At 38.3% G+C, this 27,819-nt stretch overlaps 1 protein-coding gene across 2 annotated transcripts in view; it reads left to right on the top strand.

Moving 5' to 3' along the window:
- The window catches only part of itga11a (integrin, alpha 11a), a 71,943-nt gene that overhangs the window by 7,543 nt on the left and 36,581 nt on the right, over window positions 1-27,819 (top strand). The window contains exons 1-2 of one of the 2 annotated variants that reach the window (XM_067582881.1): window positions 9,431-9,589; window positions 17,343-17,457. In XM_067582881.1, coding sequence (XP_067438982.1) covers window positions 9,517-9,589; window positions 17,343-17,457 — 188 coding nt within the window. In that variant the 5' untranslated portion in view covers window positions 9,431-9,516. Of the gene's footprint in view, window positions 1-9,430; window positions 9,590-17,342; window positions 17,458-27,819 lie in introns of those variants that run through there. The other variant, XM_067582957.1, reaches the window with a different exon arrangement.

Below are 27,819 nucleotides of genomic sequence, written 5' to 3'. Positions count from 1 at the left end.
CAACAGAAAATACCATCACACAAAGCCTTTCCCTTTGGAAATACCACACCACAAGATGTGTTGCATTAACCATTGATGTGTTGTCATAAGGATTGCATTTAAATAGTCTGTGAGAGGGACTTAACTTGGTGTTTGAGTGGTCAACCTGCAACAGATAATTGCATATAAGCTTCATGAAACCTAATAATTACAAGCAGAAAATTGTAGACAGTTTGGTTTTCCACTGAGATCCAAAAGGACACTAGTACAATTTTTCCATCTGTCTCACAATGAATGTAAATGCAAACGCAATGAAACAGGAGTGTGTGTTCTCCCATGATGAAGACATGACGGAGGCAGAAGTTTATGTTAGACCACAGGACGGTATGACCTAAGTCTCTGTAAGAGAACTTATGAGTTGTGAGCTGCCTGATTGGATATAGGAATGTGGTGAGTGACTGTAATTCATTTTTGATATTTTTTCTGTATGTAGACCCTGGAAAGTAACATAACTACAAGAATGTGGCTTATATATGAACTGTTTTAATATCTATCTCACACTCATCACTATACTGTATCCATTATTAGGAAGCAGCCCAGGGAAAAATCCTTACTGACATATAGCACATTACTATGTCCATGGAAGTAATTTCATATGGGCAGCAAGGCTTTGTGTTTAAGCTGGGTGTCGAGAGACATGGCTTTGCCCTGAATCTGGATGTGTGAGCTTTGCGGCGCTCCATTGTCGTCCATCTTGTTGCGTGCGGCTTTAGTTTCCACATTAGTCTATTTCCCACTATTGCTACTGGCACAACTCAACCTGCACAATGCTCTGCCAGAGATCTGGAAAAGTTAGAATGACTCACTCAAGCTCAGACAGAAACATTTACTTCTCTCATTCTCTGTATGTGGCTCTTTAATATGTTCATTTTTACTGTATACTGAGATTTTCCATAGGCATTCAACTACTAATGAGATTGTATCAGTTACCAAGTAAGCTTTTATCTTTGGGAAATTCACTCAAACAGAGCTCAACAATGTGCTAGTAAGCCAAGTGAAGTTGGATATTGGCGAAAAAACATTGCTTTGAACAACTGGTAGATTCATGCTTCCTGTGATGATAGTTTCCCTCTCAAAATCCCTAAATTGATCTGGACCTCCATGGTAGGTCCATTAGCAAATATTGATGAATGAAGTAACATGCCAAATCTCTTAAATGCTGAGGAAAATCCTCTTAGACTAAAAGCTTTACATCACCAAAGAAACTACTAAGTGGCTAATAGCACAGAACTGTAAATACTTCAACCAAAGTTTTTGTTCTTCAGTTTTAGTGTCAGCAGGATAAGTACTGTGGTGCCTTTTGGGTTTTGGACACAAATGGAGAAAATTTTAGTTTTTTCCAACAAATACAGATTCATTATAGTCTCAAGACACATTTAGCAAGGTTGTGTGAGTTGGGTGAATATTAATTGCAGAAAAGTTAAAGGTGCCTGTAAAGGTGATTTTTTCTTACCACTAGGTGGCAGAACAACTTTGCAATAAACTGACAAAATATTGATTAGCTTAAAGCTGCTCTGAATGGTTTTTGGCATTATTGCCGTCTTACAAAGTCATAGTGTCCAAAGGGTTTGCAAACAATTAGCTACTTATACATCAAACAAACAGGGAAATTACAGGGAGTTCTGTCCTTTAAAGTTATTTACATCCATTTGGATTTTTTCTGTCCAATAATCACTTGCCTTTTAGCACTGGTTTGGTCTCGACCAACTCTTTAAATGCTCCAAAATGTTCCCCATCCATTCAGTAACTTTATCTGCCTTTTGGTGCTGCTCAAGTGTGTACAGTAGGTTCATCAGACAATTGTTTTGAAATGGCTGCCTACTGGGATTGAGATTAGCAATTTAGATTTATACTATACATTAATCGGCCATATAAAAAAAAGCTCAGGAGAGCTACAGAGTTGGGGGTTTACGGTTCATGATTTCAGTGCTACTGTATCAGTAACTATTTCACATTACAAACACATATGAATAACAGTAATTTAGGTTGAAGGTTTTACAGCAGGTTCTGTGAGAAGATTTGTGTCAGTGGTAGCTGTCAGGAATAACATTGCCTTCAAAAGAGCCTTGAGATGCCAGCACTAGGAAAAGCCTCAAATTCTCTGTAGAAGTACAAAGTCCATACATTTTAGAAGACAATATTTACCCAAAGACATTGTTCGACTAGGGAAATTGCCCAAAGTTCTGAATCATGTCTGCCTGTCTGCACCAGGCTTTGTGGACTTGTTTATGGTAACTTCCTGCCTTATATAAAGGAATAATTAGTTAAAGAAAATGAATGATGGGTGTGTGGAACTATTGGTCAAGTGCCTATTTTTCAGCCAGGTCTGCTTATTTATCACACAATTTACAGAAGCTCAGCATATAACTCCATTTCCAATTTGCAGTTCCCAAAGATACCACAGTGTCATGCACATAATGATATGTGGGATGTATTACACATTTCCACTGCAACTTAGCTGTGGGTAGACAGTCTTTGAAACTCAAAGTCATAGATCTGAGGTTGAGTTTACATCTATGATAGACTGCTCTAAATACCATCTCCAGAAAACATCTACAGAACAAATGAAGAGCAGAGAAAGACTTTTGGTTCCATCCGCGCACACACACAAACATGCACACAGAACCTTCTTATGTTTATTTACTCATAACAGTATAATCTTGCTTATAGGTGGAGTATACATATCATTTTCATACAACAGAGGAATTTTCTCAATCTACATGCATACTCATAACATAGCGTAACAGCAAAAAAGACTGCTAGATACACTGTAACCCCAAGAAATAATTTAAAAAACACAGTCTGCATTCTGTAGAGTAGCAGGATTTCTGCATGGTGGCCTAAAAACCACTGAATTCCACCCAGCCTGCATTCTGTCACTCAAGTTCCCCTCATCCAAATCCACGCGCATTGCTTTGATTTGTATTGCTTCAACATTGGTTGACCATCTCCTCTCATTCCTGAAAGATGATTTCATACATTTGGTGAAACAAAAGTCTTGGTTATAAATCTTAAACTATAATTAATAGAATTAAGGATATAATTTGACACAGTATTTTTTAATTGTAATACCAGTAACATTTGCAGTAGCGGAAAATAAAAAGGTACATTTAATCAAGTGCTTAATTTAAGTACACTTACTTGAATATTTACATTTTGTCCAACTATATATTGTTACTTCACAAGATTTCAAAGGGGAACATCATTCTCTGTACTTCACCACAGTTATCTAAAAAAAAACTAGTCACTTGCAAGCATACAAAAAATATCCAACAAATATCACACATATTGTATTGTGACAGATTTCCAGTAGTACTCTGCAGTGTATATAGTTGTTAAAATTAGCTCTACTGGCTACTACATTAAAATCTTGTTTAACTGTTAATGGATTGATAATTTAGATCTCATTGTGCACATTGAGTAGTTTTGGTTTTGATACTAAAATTATATTTTAGTACTAATAATCATTTACCTTTATTTTAAGATTTGAATGTCAGATTTGTACTCTAGTATTTTGTACTCAGGTAACAGATCTGATATACTATCACTGAACATTTGTCCAGTTAGCTTAAGTTCACATTAAAAAGCGTGAATATTCAGCCACATCAGAATAAAAAAATGTTAACGTGTGATATTTAACTGACAAATCATTCACTTTTTCTATGTAGATAATAGAAGGTCTTGTTTGGTTCATGTATTTTACAGCACATAATGCTTGACAGAGAGCTCTGTGAGAGCTTCCTGCAGATGACCTCCCAACACTTTCCCCAGGTTAATGCTTTATGCAGGGTTACTGGAAATCACAGCAGATGATACTAGTCCAAAAACAAGCTGCTGGAACAAAAAGCTCCTTGGAGGACTTTGAGTGTGTGCTGTATTGCTATAAAACCATTGTTTCATCCTACCCCTGCCTTACTTGGCTGTGATTTGTGGAAAGTAACATCTCCATGGGCAATAAGCTTCAGCACGTACAGTTGAATGTTTGAAGAAGGATTTCCAAGAAATATTGTAGGCAGTAAGAAGAGAACTGGAGATGACTTCAGACAACCGGATTTTGGACATAAAGACTGCATATAGAACATCTGGTATCAGTAGATGGCAGTCTTCGCACCCAGATCTGAGATTCTGCATCTGCCCTCCCAATTGGATCATCTTTTTTGCTGGAAAGAGTGAACGTCCTTCCTTACATTATTGTTGCTTCAGATCTCATGCATTTTTGAGGAAGTCAGTCCTCTGAGACAGAGACGGATATGATTTTCTCTGTTCACAACAAAAGCCTTTGTGCAGACTTGGCTTTGAAATCAAAGGTCTACTGCATAGCATTAATTAACTAGCTGGTTTGGCCCCACATCTAAAACTGGAGGTGGCTTTTTTCTTTGTTTTGCAACGTAATTACATTTGTGTTCTTTGAATTGTTGTGATTGATGCACATGATTGACACACCCATTAGACCAACGGTCCGTTTTCCCAAACACAAATGCCCATTGCTCCGAAAATACACACTCTGTAGTTGTTGGAGTTCAGAGACTGCCGGCCCTGTCCATGGTGCTGCTTGCTGTCCACGGTGCAGGGATACACTGTCATTATCAGGCTACCTCTGTCATATTTTGCCCTTAATATCTTAGTGAATTTTGACATGGATTAGGGTTAGGGTTAGTATGTATTTTTGGAGCAACAGGCCTTCAGAGCAATGGGCCTTTGATTTGTTTTCAGAATAATGGGCCATCAGACCAATTGCATGGTCGCACCACACCAATGAGCCATGAAATTTACATGATGTGTTTCACTCCATCCACCTTTTCTGGATTTTACAGTCGGCAGTTATTTGCGAGCAGACTAGCCATAACAAATTTATAAACTGGAAAAGTGACAGTGGCCATGTATCTGTCAGCCTGGTTTGATGTGTTTTTTCTACCCCCAGTAGACAGCTTTAGGCATTTCCAAACCAGTGTTGTTTAGTCTGGTTGAATTGGACCCCGTGGTACAGTTTGTTTGGGCAGATCTGAATTCAGCAATCGGTCTGGGATGTAGATGAAAAAAACTGCACCAAGACCCTTTAGAGGAAGCGGTCTTGGTCCGGTCTCAAACTAATTCAGCAGCAGTGTGTTTGTGGTGGATACATGATCCGACCTTGATCTGACCCAATAAGGCTTACTCTGCAGGTCTGAGCTAAAAAGCTCCTGTAGCCAGGTGCGTGTGGCATATTGGTTGCCAGTTGCTAGCACATAGGTGGAGAATGAATCAAGGTCCAACCTGGTCCAACTGTTGGCTTCTTGATATTTAGACAGATAGGACCTCCTTCAAGACCTTCTTCCTGTGTTTACATTATTGCTCCCTCCCCAGCCACATCTAATTAATGAACAGAGTGAACATTCTCACATGATACACTTTGGTTTGTTTTAATTTTTTTCTGTGTGAAAAGAAACCGAACCAAGTGGAAAATGCAATAGATTTACCAACTCATCCACCGATTGCAACCAGAGCAAGCAAACTATATGTTTGAAAATCACCTTAAAGAGCTACTAATCTGTCTTGAAAACTTTTATCAGCCATGAAAAATTTTGTGTCCTCCAATTGTCAAAATACAACTTCAAAAGGCTTTTCTACTCAGGGATGAATAAAATTCCAGACACATGGAATTACTTTAAATACATTTTTTAAGAAACTACAGTAAGATTCACAGTAAATATAGCGTGCAGAACTGGCATGGGCCTTCAAAAACCTGTATCTGTCAACTCCTATCTTGGTTGTTGAACTAATGCTCAAGAGATGATACCTCAGAAAGAAGCAGTTCAGAAGCAATTGAGCAAAATCCCCAAAGACCAGGCTTGGAGGTCTCAAACTTGACAACATTATGATAGGTGATGGATGCTGAGTCTCAACATGAGGCACGCACCCAGCCTGAACTCAGATGGGGGTTAGCTATTTGCTTCTTTACGTCTGATCCCGGAGGACTTGTCCTGTGTCTGGGTAAAGCTCCCGTTCTAGCCCGAGGAGACAGGAATATATCGCACACAAACAGATAATCCAGGGGTGATTGAGGTAATTGCTTGCAGTTGTGGTATGGTGTTGAAGAGGTCCCTGAATAGGTGAGCAAAGTGCAACTACTGTTCAGTATTGATTTCAGGCTGCACTTCACAGAGGGACTCTGTATGGCTTATATGGTCTGGAGGAGGGAAAAAGACTAGGATTTCACAACCTAATTTTTCACACTCTGTTAAGTTCCCCTTTGGTCCCCCTTCCCCCAGCTGCCTATTCCTCTCAGTGAGCTAAATATCTACACGGCAATTTCGGTCAGCAGCAAAGCATTGGGGAGAATTGCTCACCACCACCCTCTGGTCTTGAAACACTGACAGATAGAGCCCCATTCCTTAAACTGCACTGGCACACTGCCTTCATTCAGAGCACCAGACCTTAATCTTAATTGTAGGTTCCTCTCCAATCTGTCATTTGTCTTGCAAGCTGACAGTGGGAGACTCTTGAGCTATGAGTTTGTACCCACAATACTGGTTGAAAAAATTCTTGTTATGAAAGTTTTCGTGTTTATGGAGACCTTTTTATGTTCTTATGATTGCCAAACCCCTATAACTTCTTGATTTCCCATCCAATTTGGGAATGTTTTATCCTGCTGGAGTTTGATGGGCAATGAATGCTGTCTTTTAAAATGTCTATTGTCTTGTTAGTCTGCTTGAGGAAACCATGCTCATGATGTAACCTTAGTCTTGCTTTTTCTTCAGGGAAATATGTCAGCAGGAGGAACAACTTAATGTCAATGTCATGCTGACTGATGTTTTTATGGGTTTCGACAGAGGAAAATTCCTAACATCAAATGCAGACTTTTGTATCTGGCCGTGGAATATCACATAGTGTACTTTCATCCACCTTATTCAATAACTCATTTCAAGAACTCTGACCAGTGATATTTACATCAGCACTGCTATGTGGATATAGGCAGGCACCAGCAGTAGGTACAGAACTTAATTTCCTGACTAGAGAGAAGAAACAAGGGGGCTAGCAGTCTAAAGCGGACAAGTGACGAAGGAAAACACCCAATGAGTTTTTAAGCACCCTTAATGAAAGCCAGTCTTGATTATTTTTATTTTTTTGAAGGCTCAGTTATCCTAAGCCATTTAAGCACAAACACTGGCTTGATTTGTGCGAGCTGTGGTTACACTGTTGAAAAGAAAAAAGCGCCTGTGATTGCAAACCAAGAGGAAGGGCCTGTTATAGCCATGGATGTGTATTCCTCAGTTTGACAGATTTTCAGACAGACAGCTGCTCACAGGCTGGATATCAGATCTGGATTTTTGACAAATTCATTGTGGATTACCTCCGTGATGAGTTTCACAGGCTGTCTGTCTGCTCAGGATATGTGTCGTACTTGTGGAAAGATGTGCAAGACACCTATTTCTGAAGGCTACTTCTCTCCATCTTCATTCATCACTTCACCTCTTGGCTCATACATTATTTTTCCCGTGTCCTGTCATTTTAAAATGTAAGAAGTGACACATTCCTGGTCCACTACATCCAATCAACTAAGCCACTCGTCCCATAGAACCACACAGCAGCCAATCACTAATAAATTTCCTCTGGATAATCGGAATAAAATCTGTTATGTCAGTAGGATTATTACAGGGAACTCTCAGTTTATGTTAAATGAATATATAGTCAATCTCTCCTGAAATATATATTCAGCATCATCTTCCCTTGAAATAAATTTAGGATTCTGTATGTTAATATTTAAATTAGATTCAAATTCCAGATATTGATATACTGACAATATACAGTATATATCAGTAGTATATGATATGAAGATATACAGTTTTTTCCAGAAATCCAAGTTGAACTTGTCTGTTGCTTTTAGTTAAAGATAATGAGAGGGGAGCTGATGTGATATGATATTTGATATTTGATATGATATTTAGCTGTTATTGGAAAACATCCCAACTACAACTGTAATTGGGAGCAATATTTTTATTGTTTTTGTTATTTTAAATATATTTTTTATTGAGTTTTTGTTGTTTTTTTCGGAGGGGGTTTATTTTTCATACAACATACCTTACATAACTGAAGATGAATAAATGTCCAAAAATAAAGCACACCAATATTGGCAATATAAGCAGTAATACCACTACTGGTACTATTAGCCCTGTTGTTATAGTATTAATATTGATGTAATACACACAAAATGATTTCATTCATAATTAAGTGAATATTAAAAAAACATAGATTTGTGCCTGTATCACTGACACATTTACCACAGATCTGAAACTGATTTTATTAGATTACAAAACTGTCTCATATATTGGAGTATCATTCAAACATTACTGTGCAACTGTATGAGTTTATTATGCAAACACAGGTGTTGATGCATTTCATTCAAACACACTGTAGTAGAAAAGTAAAATTCATTTTCCAAACCAGTGTGTGAAAAAGAGAAAAGATGTGCATTAATGTGACATACAGTGGTTAAGTAGTGAATTGGGAGATCTACCAGGTGACCACAAATGGATTTCAGGAAAGCTAATGTACACAAACGATGTCTTATTACGTAAGTGGGATCATTATACATTCTGTAGTTAAGACTGGATGGTTCAACTGCAAGGGTATGAAGTAACATACAAACCCCAAATTTGCGTTCCACTGTTAATACACTGGTTAGTTTGTGGTTGTGCCATGATGATAGCATTTGTGGTGCATAGCTCGAGTCTGACAGAAGACGTTTTAGATTTGTAATGAGAAAAGGTTTGGCGGCGTTACTGATCTACTGTATATTTCTTTAGATTCATTTGTATCTTTAGGAAAGAAATTTAGGTGATTGTGTAAGTTTTACAAATGTTTAGCATCTATTCATGAGCCCTGTCATGTCTGTCAGTAGTTGGTTCAGTATTTATGTCCAATCTCTGTCAGAAAACTATCCTGTCTTTAAGGTTTTATTTAAGTGAACTTCAGGATTTTCTGTTCAGTGACGTCACATATTTCAGAGAATATGTCTTCGTGTCCAACAACAATGTGTTGTTAATGTGTTAACAATGTGGCTTAATTTGATCAATTTCTATTTAATTTGTTCCACATTAACATGTTTTTATAATATTCTAATGAAAAGACTGATGATTCACTCCCATCTTAACAGCTCAACATCTCATCTCCTTTGAATGGCTGATCAGGAATATCCACTATAGAACTGTACACTACAAAAAACTTTGACTAAGATAAGCAACTTTAAAGTATTAACCCAGTCAAACAGAGTTAAATAAGTGTGCCAGAGACAGAGTATTCCTGCCTGCTGTGTCAGAGTGGACCTCCTTCTTCTTCAGCCACAGTCCCCTCCTACTTCCCCAAGATATAGGCAGCGCTTTAACTAAGAGTTTGAGTCAATCAGAGTGGGATCTTTAACTGTGCCTGCCACTGGGTCTCTTAGCCTCAGCCCACCACATACATACACACTCACAGCAGTCATCACACACACTTAAACACATGCACGCTTGCACCGGCAAACATATGGAGTACTACTGCTTCCTTCTGTTCTGGATCTGCAGCCAGCAGTTAGGTAAGTGAAAGGTGTTCATGTGTGCCTGTTTTTGAGGATGTGTTTGTATGTGTGTGCATCTTCACATGTTGGTGTTGCTGACGTTTGAATCTGACCATCTGTCTTTCTCCTTGAAGCTTTGCAGTATAATAATGGCACTCTAATTGTTAGTTTCTAACCCTAATTTTGACCGATTCCAACAACTGGAAACTTTGAGACTGGTGCTTTTAAAGGGTCGACGTAAATAGCTAGACGGAAGCACTTTTAAAAAGCTACATTTGATAACCTGATAGAATTTCCCCAACTTTTTTTTGTTAATATTTGAAGAATTGGTAATCTAATTTTGCACACATCTTCAGTACTTGCATAAACAATAATATCTTAAATGAATGAGTGGCTGCCTGTGTGAATGACATCATAGCCTGGAACCTTGACCCAGTATCATGGAAAGAGACAGGAAAGCAGAGCTTGGTGGCTTTATTGAAGGATATGTTGTCTGCCTTAGGTCTACAGAGGTGCTCTGTGTCTCATTGGAAGAAGGCATGTCCTCTGAAGTGAAAGTTGATGCTATCTTCTCAGAGTCAAGTTTCCAGTGACTGTAGAGATGTTGGGGCTCAGCCAGAGCTGTGGTCAATTACCAATGAAATCACTGTAGCAGTACCACATAGAGACAGGGCAAGAGAGAGAGACAGAAGGGAAATAAAAGGCACCAAAGGCATATATGTGTATTTTTTCAATATGGGTCACATGAATTAATTTACAATTGCTGCCAGTACAAGTCAAACTACTGTAGAAACTTAAGCGCTTGGTGCAGCTGAGTTATCTAAATGGTTCAGCTTTGAGCCCAGTATACTGTGAACTGTAACCACATTGTTTAAACACACTATGTGTTGGCCTACATTTCTATACAATACTGTGTATGTTGTCACTATAGCTGTGCATGAACATTATGTTTTGCCAGTTTTTTCAACAATGAAGCATTATTCACTCCTTTCGTGTTAAGCTGCCTCTCTCCAAGGTCAATACTGAAGTCGGACCCTTGAGGTCTACAAGACTGAAGAAGTTAACAGATCTTAAATTTCAACATTTAGTAAATGATGCTAAACAAAAGAGTTGAGAGGAGGAAGTCTCCTTTGTAAATATTTGGCTTGATCTAGGAATTAGTTGAAACCAAGAATTGGAACCATGCCACAGAGACACTGACCTTGTAGCTGGAGTCTGAGAAAGACATGAAGCTGGCTGTGGTGGGAGATGTTTTGGCAGGCACATGAGAGGGAGGCTGCTTTTTAGTCTACTGTTTGTAGATTCCTGGGAATTATGATACCATAAGATAACTTTGAGTAAGGCCATCTTATCTAGACATAGATAGCAAGTAAGAGGAAACAGAACGGCCAGCTCTCAGCAATTGCTTCGTGGTATCTTTTGAATTTTCTCCTTTCAATAGATGTTCATCATGACCGTTCTGTGCTAGGATGGTCAAGTTGCCCAAAAGAATTGCCACAACAGCCTCTATGCTGATTTAGAAAGAAAACAGTTGTTGGCTGTAGCCTTATATTTAACAGACAGGTATGAGTGGTTTATCTTCTCATCTAACTCTCAGCCAGAAAGCAACTAGGCATATTTCCCAAAATGTTGAACTATTCCTTGAATTGACAGCTATCAAAATAAAAATAAAGAAATCCCATGGCCATTATACGAAAGCATTTATTTGTACGGCAATTACTCCAATAATAAGAACCAATTTTTAGAGGTTTGAACCTCCCTCCTGGGACCTTACGTAATCCCAGGTATTGCAAGGAGTCCTTGCCAACAAATTTTGGAGGAGGTGATGTTTCATACCTCTGTGTTTTTTTATCTTTGCAACTTCTCTTGATTGATAAAAGTTGGCCCAATGGTAATGATCATAATGTGGGATTCCTTCATGTTGACGGGTATTTTTACTGTGATGACAGCCTACTGATTTTGTCCAGATCTCACTTTCAAAAGTCAGTCCTGCTTGTTGGCATTTCGTGAGACCAAATATGTTGGTAGTAACAGATGTCCTGGGGGTAGTTATGTCTCCATGAAATGGTTTATATAAGTGATTTATTGTTTGAATTACTGTCAAGTTATTTTGAAAATACTTTTTTTCATTAATCAAGACCAGTTTTGTTTCACAACATTTATTATATTTGTAGGCTGTTGTAGTGTTAGAGTTAGTGAATAATACACAAGCCAAAAGCAACTAATGCTCTACCTCTGAATTGGTCCTCATCATGTTTTTTCTGTAACACCAAATTTATCGTTACTAATACTATGCAAATATCTTGACTTTGGCATGTAATTGTATGTGATAGCTGGTTGCAAGTAATCCTGTATTGCACTGCCATTGAGACTTGGTTTGAATGCCTGGAGAGCCTTTTGTTAGCTTAGAGGGTTAACAGCTTGTTAAGTAGTGCCCAGTTGGCTGTCGTGTATGGGGAACATCTGGATTTAGATACCCCGTGCCTCCCAGAGTATTTACATTGGCGTGGGATAATAGTGATATAAAGTGCCAAAATGTTTGAAAGTATATTGTCCACTGTTAAGTATCTTTTCAGAGAAAACCATTGTAATGGAAACCCACAGTGGATCAATGGAAAAAACAGTGCACTCTGTTGCTTTTGAGATCTATTTTATGTGGGGACTCTAGTCTGTTCTTATATTTGTTAAAACTCATGCTACTGGATCCGTAACACCAATCAGATATAGTCATGATGACATGTCTACACACTTGGATAGACATGATGCCAGAACTGACAGTAAACATACACTAAAAACCAGCAAACAAAGGGATATGTTTTCATAAATCCTAAACCATATTACACTGTAAAAGAACTGCATCATGCATATATGAAGATGCCTGTAAGTCAGCAGTTTGCACAGTGCACCCCTACAGCTGCTCTATGTCAGTGGGTCTGTGGTGAAGCTCCTGCAGCTTGGTGTTGGGCCAAAGGCAGCAGCGGACTAATGTGGGTCGCACCGGCAGCCACCGGCCTGAGGTTTATTTATCTGGGCACGGAAGCCGGTACACAGGAAACCCAGCAAGACTCCGACCTTGCGTTAGAAGCTGCTGATATTACTGGGAATATTAAATTGCTCTGCCACATTAGTAACTTGAAATGGAAACTGGATCATCTCCATTCTCATGCTTTCACCCTGACACTTTTCCCTGTCTGTATCTTAAGTTTCATTCATTTCTTGATCAGACTTCAGCCCTTCTGTGATTATATCACAGGAAATTCATTTTCAGTTCAAGTCATCACGTCATTAAATCAGCTACCAGAAGTATTAATGCTCCAGTTGAACAATGAGAAAAACCTTTAGGCCCACTGCCCTCCATCTGTAAAATGATTTATGCTGCAACATACTGCCAAGAGTTACATCCTGATTTTTGTTTATCTTTCTTAAACCTATCTGTTCCCAACAATCTATTTTCAGTCACCCCTTTTATGATTCTAGATAAACAGAAACTTTGGGAGGATGTTTGGGGGTAGGATCAAACACCAGTTGAACATGTGAACCATTCATACAACAGGAAATGAGCAATGTGGAGAATGTGTGAGTATTTACATGAAGAGTCTGTATGGCAGAGATGACCATTTAGTTTAATGGAGGTTTTCATGGAACAGAACAAATGGTCTATGGTTGTGCCAATGAAAGTGTGATATACTCCTGGTCACTTGACAGACTTGATTCATGAAAGACTTATTCACTCTGTGGCTGCCACTTAGATAATGTTCTGTGGTAAAATTGTGGGCTTGATGGTTTTCACACTGCCTGTAGTCCCAAAACTCTCAACTTCACTATCTAAGGAATGCAGATAACCTCAAATTTCTGTCAGGATCCGTTTTTCATTAAGGAATACAGCTGCTCAGAATATACCCTCTCCTCTGCAGCTCAAATCACAAACAACTGCACACCCAAACAAGTAAATCTTGTCTGCTGTGTGACAAACTGAATCTGAGTTGCAGCTGCAAACTGTATTTCTACAGTATTTAGACCTTGGACACTTAACCATAACTGAAATGTAACGTCACATTTTTATTACATAGAGCTACTGATGTGAGCTATTTTCATTTCATTAGACCCACAGATGTAGTGAAATATATTTACTGCTTCTACAAAGAGACCTTTCACCTATTGTGTTGAATTGTTCTGCAGTTAATCTTAACACAAATTAAATGCTTTTACAGTAGCAATGAGCCCACAGTTCACTCACAAAATTGTACAAATCAGTTTTATACCAAAAGAGTTCAACCATTAGTTATTTGAGTTCAATTATCAACTCCTTAAAAATGGTCTTTTGTCTGCTCTTTGTTCAAAATATGTGATCCATCCACACCCTCATCAGTCAGCTACCAACAACTAAAAGACACACTCATACTTTTACCACCACTGCACTGAAGTGATATTTTAAGTGATATTTTAGTAGTATGTGGCTCACTTTCAGCTCAGGAGTTAAATGATGTAGAAATAGAAATAGAGGGAAATGCTATTTGCTCCCAAATGCAAATATCATATTCACGGTAAACAATTTTGTAAAGGTTGAGAAATGATTGGGGGCCTCCAAGGCAAAATCTCACCCAGGATCGCCAAAAGACTCAGACTGGTCCTGGCTATGAAATCAAACCACAAACCACTGGACAACAAACCCTTGTATTTGACACATTTCTGAACCAAAACATTGACACAAAGTTGAAGATCAACTAAAAAACATACATCATTTCTGAAATTATAGTCATGGACCCTGACGTCACACAGTCTATCATCTCAAGAAAATATTGATAAAAAGAAATGAAGTAATTTAACAAGACTAGGTCAAAACCTAGAATATGGCTGGACCGTATATGAAACGCTAGAGGTCTTTTAATCTGTACATCACCTGGTTACCATCAGAAATGGAAATCGCAGCATTTTTAAGAAAGATAGTTTTAATGCAGTAACTATTAAGTTAACCATTAATGCTGAGAGTAAATGTCCCCAATACAGTGTGTTGTTATATTGCTTTAATTTTAATTACAAGAACACGGAAGTGCTTAACAGTAGGATGGCGCACAGATCCTCTCTTATCGTAAATGTCACAAAACATATACAGGCATTATTTGGATAAACTGACCACATATTGGAATCTAAATGGTTACTTTTTCACCTGAAAAAAATATTAAAACATTATAAAGTGACATTTTAACAGTCCTACAGCACCCTATTTACTAGTGTGCACATGTGAAACGCAACTGTGTCCGTGGACCTTCCACAGGTTGGCGCCCAGTGTCGGTGCGTGAGATGTTTCAGTCGGTAGATGTGTGTTTTTAAACATTTCGGGGCTGCACTCATTCTCAGTCTTGCAGAGAGAGATCTGCGTTCGGGGATGCACGCAGTCCTGCTGAGAGGCTGAGTGCCTGTGGACATGACTGTTAACGCTCCTTGATGATGTAATATAAACTGTTTGCGATAAATAATTTTGAAAGAGCAACAATCAATGGGGAAATGCCAACACTCAGCCATCTGACTAATGGTGTAACTTCATCACTCAGTCAGTCAAGAACAATCTCACTTATGTGGCTGGTCACTGCGGTCCAGCCAAAAAGTTAGTAAGATGTTGCAAAACTTCATCTAACAAAACTCAGATTTAATGTTTATACAAACTCCCCAGTCAGTGAACACTGTTCCTGTGCCATCATGTTGATTTTGGAGTTGTTTTCATTCAATCAGCTGACAGCTGTCTCCATCTGGCTGACAGTGGCAAACCTTGATAGTTATTGTTTTTTGTGGAAAGCCAAGAAGAGTAAGTAAGCAATTTCTGTGAGGTGTGTTTAAAAGACTCAATTCATAATGAAGGAATGGTGCTGTGACGTCTGGGAGATTTCGGGACATACAGTCCTTGATATTACCAGACAGTTATGTAATGTGGGCAACTGTGGCTTTTTCATTTATCTTGGCAATGCAGTTGAGTATTATCGGGATAAAAGTGAAAAGAGATACTATACTCACAATTAAATACATTACTGGAACAAAGCAGCAAGTTACTTGAAATGTTTTCTGTGCACAACAGTTAATAATACTGAAGGTATACTGTATATGACAAGACTCTGACTATTTTGTATTTTATAGATTTTACATTTTAATTCTGACCAGCACGATCACATCATTTTCTTGATTGTGTACATACAGTCAGTTACAGAACCATAACTAAACCAATGAAATATCATATGATTCACTTCTGTAGAACTAAGTTCTTATGGCTTTGACCTCAGCTGTCATTTGTTATGGCTTAATTTGAATTTTACATGTTGTCCATACCTTCATCTTGTTGTTTACGTTCAACTGAATTTCCCCTAGCAGGGAAAAAAGGCTCACTTGACTTGACGTGACCCTAGAGCCTCACAGATGGGGAGAGAGCTATGAGAGGGGATGTTTAGCGTGAGGGCGAGGGATTGAATAAGCCTCACAGTGTGTGGACAAGAGCCGCAGAGATGTAAGAGGGGGGAGTTTGTGGTGGTTAAAACCAGAAGTCTTTGTGCTCTCAGCTCAGCTGTGTGACAGAAACTGTGAGAAAACACAGTTTTTAAGGAACAATCTGCTTCAAAACTCCTTTAAAACTAAACACTGTGTCTATCTTTTATACTATCTTTTCTTCATGTATTTTTAGTTCCCAGTCAGAGTTCTAGTGTAAAGGTCGATATGATCTTTGTCCTTACAGTAGCAGCATAGATGAACAGAAACACTTATGAAAGGTCTGGCAACTGGTGAAACAAAGATCAGCAGCAGATTAAGTAGAAGACAGATGAGTGGAGAGAGATGGATCGAGAGGAAGTCTGAGTGGTAGACGATTACGTTTTTTCCCCTTCTCCTCTGCCAAAGGGAAAATCTCAACACCTCCATGTCCTCACACAGTGTACTCCTCTTCTGATGGAAATTTAAAAGCCAAATGATGCTGTCAGCATTAATAAGCTGCGATGGGTACCCTGGTGACAATTTAAAATCTGAAAAATACCTCCTCTGATTGGTATGTTAATTAAAAACAGTCATTCCCTGCTATTGCTACCACCTGGTAAGCTGTCAAAGGATAGGAGAGAGAGTTAAGCACACAATCAGGAAAACACATTTGCTTTGATCACAGGTCACACAGCAGCTTTTGTTTCTTCTCATCTGACATTATGTCAGGTTAGACTTCACATTACTGCAACAACAAAACAGAACTCCTTGATGAGTCTGTTTACCATTCTTATAATTGCAATTGTAAAATATTAGATGCAGTTTTTTGTCGCCACTGTGTTCTTATTGGAATGAAGTATTGGCTAAATGTGTGGTCATGTTTATACTATGCTGTTTAACCAGTTCCCAGCTTTGGATCTGTAAGAAATGTTTGCAGGACCGATGCCAGTCAAATGTGACAGACAGCTCAGCTGCTGTGCATATACAATTTATAAATCTATCCCATCTGTGTTTAGAGTGGAGCGGAGAGTCAAACAGACACGAGACAGACAAGAGATTATTTTTAAGGATGAGTAAGGATGACTTTGCTGCTGTTTGTTGCACTTAAAGCCAGATGTTACTGTCTAGTCAAACAATGAAAATCAATAAAGATGTTCCTTTCAGATGCCAAAATGAGTTACTAAAAGCCAGAACTTTCATATCTATTTGGCTAATATTGTAGAACTATGTATGTTTTTCTGAACTTGAATATGTTTTTCTGAGAATATGAAGATCTTCTTTAGCCAACACTGATGAGAATTGTCTTTTCTTTTTCTAGGATTCCATGACTGCTTCAATATTGACACAAAAAGACACAGGATCATCAAAGGTCCGAAACAAGCCCAGTTTGGATACACTGTTCAGCAACATGTGGCTGCTGGGGGAGAAAAATGGTAAGGGGCTTGTATGAAATATATATCGCTTCCATGCAAAATATTACATGACTTTGATGTTTCGAACCTGCTTACAGCGTGCTTATGTCAAAACAGCTTAACTAATTCTGATTAATTACATACATAATGCTAAATGAATCATTTTGAAGATCACTTACGGTCATAAATCTCATACCTCATAATAGGCCATAAAAGTGAATTATTATTATTTCTTGTCAAACAATCACCACAACCTCAAATTGAATTCTCTGTGCAGGAGCTCCAGTGAAATTATGCAGAAGCAAAGTTTTATTTGGATCTAATGTATGTTTTAGTTTTTCAGCAACAGGAATAAAAACTCTTGTAATGACATTATTATGGTTTCTTACACCACAGTGACAACTTCTATTGCAGTTGCATTGCTCTATTGCACTTTTATCATCTGTATTTATAAAATAAAATATCAGTATGTCATATTGTAATGTACACTTCTAGTTTGTGTAAAACAGCCAGGATTTAGCCAGGTGATCTATGGCTGAGATTAAGAGGTCAAGTACATTACAACTGTAAAACACAGTGCTGACATGCTGCAGTTCTGACAGACTGTCTGACTTGGCAATGAGACAATGGGATGTCTACATTTTTTCCCCCAGAAAGATAGTGATCTACGGTACGTCTCCTGTGGTGTGTAAAGTTTCCTCCCATTAATTTGTGCTTGCAAAACAAACTGTAGTCCTGAGCTGGATATCACATTCATCATATTACCTCATAGCACAAACTGACTCCCGATGCACATTATTATTAGGCCAACTGGCACCGTGTGGTGGCCAAAACTAGTTTCTGGCATCCCTAAAATGTCTGTTGGCAAGCACTATGCTGGCACAATGCCGACATTCAGCTGGCCCTGTGTGTATGTATGTGTGTGTGTGTGTGTGTGTGTATATATTTATGTGGTCTGTCATAGGCTACTTTTGGTGACAAATTTCAGATTAAGGACCAGTTAATTGAGGACAGCTTGTCCAATTGGGGACAAAAGCCCTGTCCCCAATTGGGAAAAAGCTGATTTTGGGGTCAGTAGTTAAGGTTAGGGTTAGGCAAGTAGTGGTGACGGTTAAGATTAAGGTAAGTCTCCAGGAAATGAATGTAAGTCTATGTAATGTCCCCAAAAGTGACCATAGTGTGATGTGTGTGTGTGTGTGTGTGTGTGTGTGTGTGTGTGTGTGTGTGTGTGTGTGTATGTGTGTCATACACAGTATATTTATTATATGTCTATTTTTCACTTCTGACACCAACGGCCTCCAAACTGGCTTCAACAGAGAAATGATAGTATTGGTTGTTTGTTTAAATGCTTAACTAGAGATAAGAAGTTCAATAAACTTAAGGGACTCGGAAAACTTAAGTTGAATCAGCAACAGTCAGTCACGTTGGTAAATGTCGCTGCAAGATTTGCCTTACGTTTTCATTTTCTGAGTTTAAAGAGTCATTTATTTATTTGTCACTTTGTACCACAGTCACTGCATAGACAGCATGTGAGGCTGCTCTAAAAGTCATTTTTGAGTTATAAATGTACAGGTGTAGGGACTGAATGTGGTTCATTATGGTTTGCACTCTTTGCATTATTATCAAAAGAAACAACAATGACTTATCTTTAGTAAGTTTCCATCATATATGTTCTCTTCAAACTACAAAAAAGAAAGGTCTCTGGAGAGTCAATACATGCTGGGAAGTCTACAAATATGCTGATCATGTTTCCTTAGAAACTAGTGCTGTCAAAATTAACCCCCTGAAATATTTAACATGTTAAAAAAAAAATTAATGCAGCTGCATTTTATTTACTTCCTGTGGCGGCTGATGATATGACGTGTGCTGCCAGGTGCCACTGAACCTGCCAAGATGAATAAGGACAATGATAGAGTTTTAGGCAGAAAGTTTCACTTTAATAAGTTGCCCAACAGATCTTTGATAAAAACAAAAGTAATTTGCACAGTTTGTGTGTTGCAGTTGTGTTAAAAACTTAATTTAGGGAATTTAGTGAAGTCTCAGCAGTACATTAATTTAACTCATCATTTCAAGCTGAAAGACTTCAAGTCTTGCTGGCAGCAAGTAAAAAGGCCATTACAAAATACAGGCTTCAAAACTGTCCCACTGCTGGCCTCTTTGTCAATATTGTTAAACACCTACATCTTCTAGGAAAGATGACCTACTCCATAAGGCTCCAAAAAGAACTGGGAGAAAAACGGTGTGTTTATTTAGCCAATGAGACAGACATTTCATAATTATTGTATATATCATGTGCAACATCTTATTTTAAATTAGGCAAATTTGCCTTTTTTTACATGTTCTATGGGCAGAGCACACGCACTAGAGACTTCCGCTGGCCTAGCGGCTAACCTCCAGTTAGCCCTGGGGATAAGATAATTTAATCGTGCGGCTCTTCTAGACTGTCCAAATGTTATCGGACCGAAGGGATCAAATTCTGATAGTGAAACGAGTCAGTTTGCAGGGGATGTCATGCTCAAAACAATTTATCCACCGTTTTACGGCCACAACGGAGTAGGCTACGGAGGAGCATGTCGACAGTGTTTTTGTAATTACTCTCACTGCCGGAGGGGGGAGACAAAAGTCCTGCACTCCAGCTTTCAAATAACCATCCACTGGTATAATACTAATTCTTACACTCAGTGCTGCGCTGGTAATACAATGGCAGCAGTGTTTATGGAGTAAATGCCATACTGGGTTTACTGTCCCATGCTGATTGTTTTTACTGTCTCTCTTGGCAAGTTATCCATCCTCCATCAAGCTCAGGCACCTTGGGATATGAGGCCTATGCTGCTGTATATATATGTGTGAAAACACAGGGAGTATTGTATTCATATAAAAAGAGCTTTAGGATATTTGTTTGCAATGAAATCACTCTATTCTGCTGAATGATAAATTCTCAGATCACAATGTCTGTTAGTAACCTCAAAGTCAGAGAAGCTTGAAGCTCATTAAGAGTTGTTTGTATAAATGTGTGAATGAATATTGTTTTTTTATTTTTGTCAGGACATTTTAGCTAGTCATTACTCTTCAAAGGGCTATTTTAGGGTTAACTTTAGAATCAGGCATAAGTTCAGTTTGCAGTAAGGGTTAGGCTTATGATGGTTAAAAAGATAAGTCTGGTGTTTTTTTTACTTTTTCATTGTCGCCAAATCCCATGAAGAGACGAAAACCAACAGCGAACTGATCCTACTAACAGGTCTTGCCTGTGTATCCAAAGCCTGATATGGCTTATTCCTCTGTGCTTTAGACCTCCATTCAAAAACTATTAAAAACACATCAATGAGCCACCATGTTGCACTGGATGACCTCATTACAATGAACATGGGTAGCATAATTTGTTTTGAGTCAATCCCACAAATACTGAACAGCTGTCATAAATAAACACTAATAGTCCCCAATAAAAGTGCAATCTACTGTGATCGAGTAGCATTTGGCAAAAACTTCAATGCCCAGCAGTTTTAGTTAATAATTAGGCCATTTAAAAACGATCAAATATATATTTGCGGCCTATTTTTAAAGATCTTGACTAGGCTTGGGGCTGGGAGCCACACATAGAGTTGAGAAATCAGGAAGTATTAAGAGACAGACTAACACATTGTTGGTTTTTGGTCTTTTCATGGGATTTGGTACAATAAAAAAAAAATTGAAAATCATCCATATGCTTACTCTCTTTAACATTAGGAACTAAGTTCTTGGTGTACAGGAGGGTACAGTGACACACTTGGAAAGTGAAGTGACACACTAGAAGGAGCTGCCAGCTCAAAAATTCCTTTGTCACAGGACACACATGTCAGTGACACTGTCGATTACAATGTAAAGTCCAACTTCCATGTCTGCCAGAACCGAAGAGGTCTGATGAGGCTGACATGTGTGGAATAAAGCCCACCAGAGACACTGCCGTGACTGAGGTAAATGTCTGAGAACGAGGTGAAAACATTTACAGAGGAAGAACAGTGCAGCACACACTCTGCATAGAGCCAAATGAAGCTGTAGGGATTGGGATTTTGGCATATTTATTGCGTGTTCATACATCTTGTATAAAAGTCTTTATTCATAAGCAATAAATGAGTTGTAATGTGAGAGCATACTAATATGGTAGAAAGTCTTCTACAGTAATTGATGCAGGAAAAGAAAACAGTTCTTCAAATGTCTCCCATACTTGACATATATTTAAAAAATATTACATTATCTTATTATTGTGACTACAATATATATTTGCTAATTATAGTTACTGTGACCCACAGTGTTGTGTCTCCAACACATTTCACACTTTGGTTATGACTTGTCTGTCTGCTCTGCAGACGACTTAGTCATCCTGTGGATTTTAGTCTAAAAGTGACTGTTTAGTTAGTGCAACAGTGTGCGTAGGTGTGGGTTTGTGAACACAGCTGCTTGCACATAGTCAAGCAAGACCGTCTGTATATTTGTGTGTACGTCTGTGACAGCGTGTGTATTAGTCTGACAGTTCTCAGCTGGAGTAAGGAATGTTGCAGGATTTGAGGGACAAGTGAAGACACGTTATTATTGAATGTGAAAGAATCATTTAAAAAATTAAAAATAATGTCATTTTCAAATGAGTCTTAATTGGTTTCATCTTGGCTTTATCTGAATTTCTCCACTGTCAATACTGAGACTCTAAACAGATCACAGCTAGTGATAGTTTATCTATCTCTTATTACAGTCAGTCAGGGGTAGTTTGTGAGCATTCACTTTGTACCAGACAGTGGTAGAAGAAGTATTCAGATCTTTTGTGTAAGTAAAAGTAATAATATGATAATGTCAAAATACTTAGTTTATAGTTTTATTAAAGTAGACACACGCAAGTATTATCCGCAAAATACACTTAAGTATCAAAGTTAAAAGTATTCATTATGCAGAATGCACTGGTACAGAAAGCTTAGAAAGGGGTTGTCCACGCATCTTCAGGCAATATGCAGCTGAATCAAGTGCTTCTCAGGTCAGGGACAGCAAATTTCAGATGAGAAAAGACTGGAACACACTGATTTATTTGCAGTCATTAATAATTCAAACAGGCCAACATTTCAACACTACTGTGTCTTCATCATGGTCTGTTTGCACTATTAAAGGCTGTTAATCAATCAGCGTCCTCCAGTCTTTGCCTTGCCAATCTGGCTCAGAGTTCAAGTTTTATTAATATCTCTTCTTCAGAGTAGGTAAAAACCAAAAGAAAACCGAAAAACCGGATAATATGGGGAAGTCAGACACAACGGCAGTTCATCTACCAATGTTCAGGCCATTTTCTCGGTGTCCTCTGATCTATAGGTGTTTTCAGTTCTCCTGATGCTCCCAGCCACACGCAAACCCAACTCCCTTCATCCAGTCCAGCCAGTGACTGAAAAGCGTGTGAGAAAGTGTGAGTAGGGGCCTCTAAAATGTGATATCTCTACACCTTAGCGGTATTATTGGAAAATGTACATGTTACTCAATCACAACATCAATATTCATGAGGGCTTTTGCATTGACCATTTATGTTTAACTGTAGGAATGTAGGGGTGGGATATGAGGTTCCTCCATGTGCATACATTTTCAAGTTGATTGTGATTTATAAAAGGAAAAATGCATGCATTCATTTGTGCGCACAGTTTTATCAATCTGATTATTTTTTGGCACACAACATTTTCAGCTTATGTGTGCACGTGCAATACACATGAAACCTACGCACTGTTTTATAAATGAGGCCCCAGATCTTTTCAGTTCCGCACATCTGTGATTTTCATGTTTGTTGAGTTAGAGGTTTGTGAGAGACTTGTACTTTTTTCCCCCAAAATAAATGTGCTGATGAGGCAGTGATTTCTGCAGATTAGGACAGAATCTGCAGTTTTTTGTTTCAAGAGCATGAAATGCATCTCTGAAGTGTCTCAGGACATGTGCTTACCAAGTGTATTTCTGCTGATTGTGCAAGTTTGTGTTTATCTGAAGAGAATTGTTTAATGTGACTTTATACTTAGATTTTATAAATTAAGCAGTTTTTTATTGATACACTTGTGCAATAAATTGCAATGGACATTATAAGTTGTCCCTGGCCATTTATGCCTTTTAGCTTTCTAACCTCCACTTTCCCCTCAAGTGGTTTCACCTCAACTGAGCTTTCTAGAGAATTTAAATTGTAACAATTACTGACGTGGCCCATGAGCATCTGTGCCAAACTACAGCGCTGTCAACTTTTCCAGACTTGTCTGATTTCTCGAAACCCTCAGCTCTGTATTTGGATAGGAACAGGATAACAGCTGGAAAGTGACGCTGTAAAAAAAGCTTTTTATGGCCTGAACCTGAAATAAGACAGGCATGCAGCTGTATTCAAAAGGCTTGCTTTGAAGGCCAAGTTAAGGAACTAGTGCTTATTGATTCTAGTCATTTACAGGTGCTTTCATGTATCCAAAATATTGAAACGGTATGTGGAAAAGAAAACTTATCTGACTTTTTCACATCATATAAAGCCAGTAAGCCTGTGATATAAAATACCATATTTTGTGAGCAGTAAATAAATTCTATCATCATTCTTGACTTCAGAGGCATCAAGAAATTGAGATATCTTTGCTTGATCGGTTGACACTTTCTGTCTGCTGATGGAGCTACCAAGTTGAGGAAAGGTCAGCATGTCAAGAATGTGTCATTTCCTCACGTGTCTCCTCAGCATTCTGGTGCTCTAAACACTCTGCCAGAGTAGACCCTCAATGGGGAGTTGAGGAGAGGCCACATCACCGCCAACTGGCAAAGAGCTTGGGTCTTTAAAACTGACGGGATACAAGGACCAGCATACTTTAGCCATGCACCTCAGAAGCCTCCCTCTTTCTATTTCCACTGTTTATTTTTCTATAGTTGCACCAGGTCTCCTCAGTGGAGACCTGACCTTTACTCCTCAGCTCAGTTACGAGTTGCACACCACCGAGAACTGCAGGGAGTCTGTGAAGTCTTTCACCACTGGCCTTAAATAGGGTTCCCTTTATTTAGCTAATTTGCAAAGCTGCAAAGAGAAGTGTTTATACATCTTCCTGAGCTAGGTAGGAAAACATAATTCGATCTATTGAATTTTAGTTTAGACACAACACTCACAATCATATGATTGTAATGTCTATGTTATTGGCTTTAAATCAAGTATCTAAGTGAAAGGAGATGCCTCTTATAGGACTGAAGAACAATGAAAAAAGAATTATAGAAAAACAAGATGCTAGCAGCTCTGTGAGACTAAGCATGGATGTTATACTAACATTTGCTAATTAGCATTAAGTACAAAGTACAGCTGAGGCTGAGGCCGAGAATGTCATTAGTTTTGAAGGTACTTGGTCAAAAACCAAAATATTGGTCAAGTTGAAATTTTACCTCATAATGTTGTTCGATGGAAGGTTCAGGGATCAACAAAATTTAATTCAACTCACTCTGAGGGGGACATGAAGGTCTGCACCAAATTTCATGGTAATCCATCTATTAATTATTGAGATATTTCAGTAAAAAACAAAAATGTCAATGTCATACTGATACTAGAGGAAATAGGTTTCATCCTTTGGGGACCATGAATGTCTGTACCAAATTTCATGGCAATCCACCCAATAGTTGTTGAGATAATTCAGTCTGGGCAAAAGTGGTGGACTGTCCGACTAACCGACAGATCAGCATTGCTTTTCCTACAGCCATGCTGCCAGGGTGGCTAAAATATATCTTAAACAGAAAGCTCAATGTACAAGCTGAAAAAATCCAACATGCTTTGTGGGAAAGTAAGTTAAAGCAACTCGCATAAACTTGCACATTTCTCATAAGTCATCTATTTGCCCTGTCACTGTCTGGTCAATAAGTCAAGTGAATTAGACACGCTATGTGAATGTTTTTAGAAAATGATTATGTGACCATTTCACTTCCTTCGATTTATGAGGCAGCATTAACAAAAGAACACATATCCAGCTAATGCAGACAAATGGAATGTGATGAGCAAGCGTGACATCGGAGTAGCACACTCATGTTTGGGACGAGGGATGTGGTTTCACAGGGTATACATCTCCTGCTTCCAAATATGAAAAACATTATCACATTAATGACAGCCTGGGCTTGGAGATGGCTCTTCCTCAAACCCCAAAATCCTGTATTCCCTGGTAGCCATGGTGGAAAATGTCCACGAATTCATTTTGGGTCAAGTTATTTCTTTCAGTGTCATTACCATTTTTGCAGTGAGGATGCACCGGGGCTAGCATTCGACCCTAATGAGCTCTGGAACATGATTGTTTGAACAGCTTCTGGTGAAATTCAGGAGGTCTCGAGGCAGGCGTCCAAGTCAAAGGCAACAATGGTCCCTTTTCATCAAGGTAGCTGTATCCTGACCTGAACTTATGCTGCAGTGTCTCCTTTTGCCAAAGCACAGCAATAACTAAAGTAATAATCATGATATTAATAGCTATGAAAATATGAGTATGGTTGGAGCCACTGTGGTGAAAATGACTTCCAGAGTCTGTGAGACTTTAAAGTTGGCTTGAGGAGCAATAACATTGAAGCTTACTTCCATATGAGTCACTCTTTGATGTACAGTGATGGACTGTTTGAACAACATTTCCCCTTGTCCTCAGCTGGTGCTGTGAAATGTCAAATCATAACTGGTACTAAATTTTCTTTGTATGTGCCCTGAATATACCATACATCACATGTACAGCTGTGCTAAAAGAAATTCCCAAATAAAGGTGGCAGGCCACATGAAAATTCAATTTTGACCTTGGAAACAGCAGTTGAAAAAACAAACTCACCACAAAGTCCACTTCTGTCTTGAAGCTTTCAGTTGTATCACACAGTCTTCCTCAACAGATGGAGCTTGGCCCAGATTACATTTTTAATCAATACAACTTTTGTATCCCTGCAATTGTATGCAGTAGCTTGTCTCCAAGGTCAACAACTACAAACACAATAGATAGGAGAACTAAAAATGACAAAATTAAAAATAATTAAATCCTCAGGACACCTTTGACTTCCACTGAAATCATATTATGTCATATTAATCTTACATATCTTTAAGGGAGGCTCTGAGTACACTCCTTTCCAACTAAATGTTACCAAACTGCTGTCTTGGGAATTTGGAGCAGTTTAAAATCTCAGGGGATCTTGAACCTGACCTAGAAATCCAAAAGCTGGAGATTTGTCTTACTTTGATTGTTTGACTTTCACCTAGAAGTCCACACAGGAGGTTGGTTGTGGTCTGCTTTTGTTATAAAGCAGTGTCAAGTGTCTTTGCTTTGGGGAACCACTGAACTGCAAGTTGCTCCTGTGCCCACTACTTTCCCTGTGATTTTCACTTGGACCGCTCAGTTGTTTGAATTCCTTGTTGACTTACAGTACTGTATTTATTGAAGCTTTTCCAGGAATGTGATTTGTTTAATGTACAACTTGGCATTGAATGTGAATTTTTTACTGTATATCAGATTAAAAGCTTACATTAACATTCTCTTAAAAAAAGAAAGACTATAAAAAGACTATACAGGGGTGACTGTTTCATGTTGGGATGCTTCAGTATACTTACAGTTAATAACTATACAGCCTTCCTATAGCACAGTACTCAATAATTTGTATAATAAATACTCAAATTTATTAAACCACTAATTCACACAAAAACACGATAATAGTCCATTATTGACTATGGATGTTACTATGACTACTATAACTATGACAAAGTAATCAAATATGTTGTGAAACAATCATGGAAATAATTTAACTTCTGAGGAAGCAGCATAATTATACACACATCACATATAGGTGCAAAGCTATCGAAACAATTGACCTGATCCGAAATAAAACTGTGGTTTGGATCAATGTTCAGGCATGACTTTTTTCATCATTAATTTCACTGCTACCATCAGTAATAAGTACCTTGATGTGTCAGAGACAAAAATGTAAGTAACAATGTCTGAATCAAACCATTATGATTGGATCACCGTTCTTCCCTAGTTTAGGATTTCAACTTGTTCTTTTTAAAACATCAGATAGTATCTTCTATCTATCTTTTTCTCTTCATTTGTGTAATTTAAATTAAACTTGTTTACTTTAAATTGATTTGAACATACTCTAATACATGTGGATTATATTGTATTTCTTCCATTTGAAAGTGCCCCATTGAGCTGAGGGCAATCTGTCTGTGTCAAGTTATCAGTTGAGATATGTGAAATCCTGAGGCGATTGGACATTTAACCTTGTGACTCCAGTACAGTGTCAAGATGTAGAAATGCTGAACCATTTCATGTAAAGATTTCACGTGATAAACAGACATGCATCACAAGATATAGGATGAAACCCTAAAGGTCTTTTATGACTGAAACTACGGAAATTGTCAGTGATAAATAAAACAGCTTT

The sequence above is a fragment of the Thunnus thynnus genome, chromosome 1 (assembly GCF_963924715.1).
Source record: "Thunnus thynnus chromosome 1, fThuThy2.1, whole genome shotgun sequence".
NCBI lineage: Eukaryota > Metazoa > Chordata > Actinopteri > Scombriformes > Scombridae > Thunnus > Thunnus thynnus.
The sequence above is the reverse complement of the archived record's forward strand: the minus strand, read 5'-3'. Positions and strand labels throughout refer to the sequence as shown.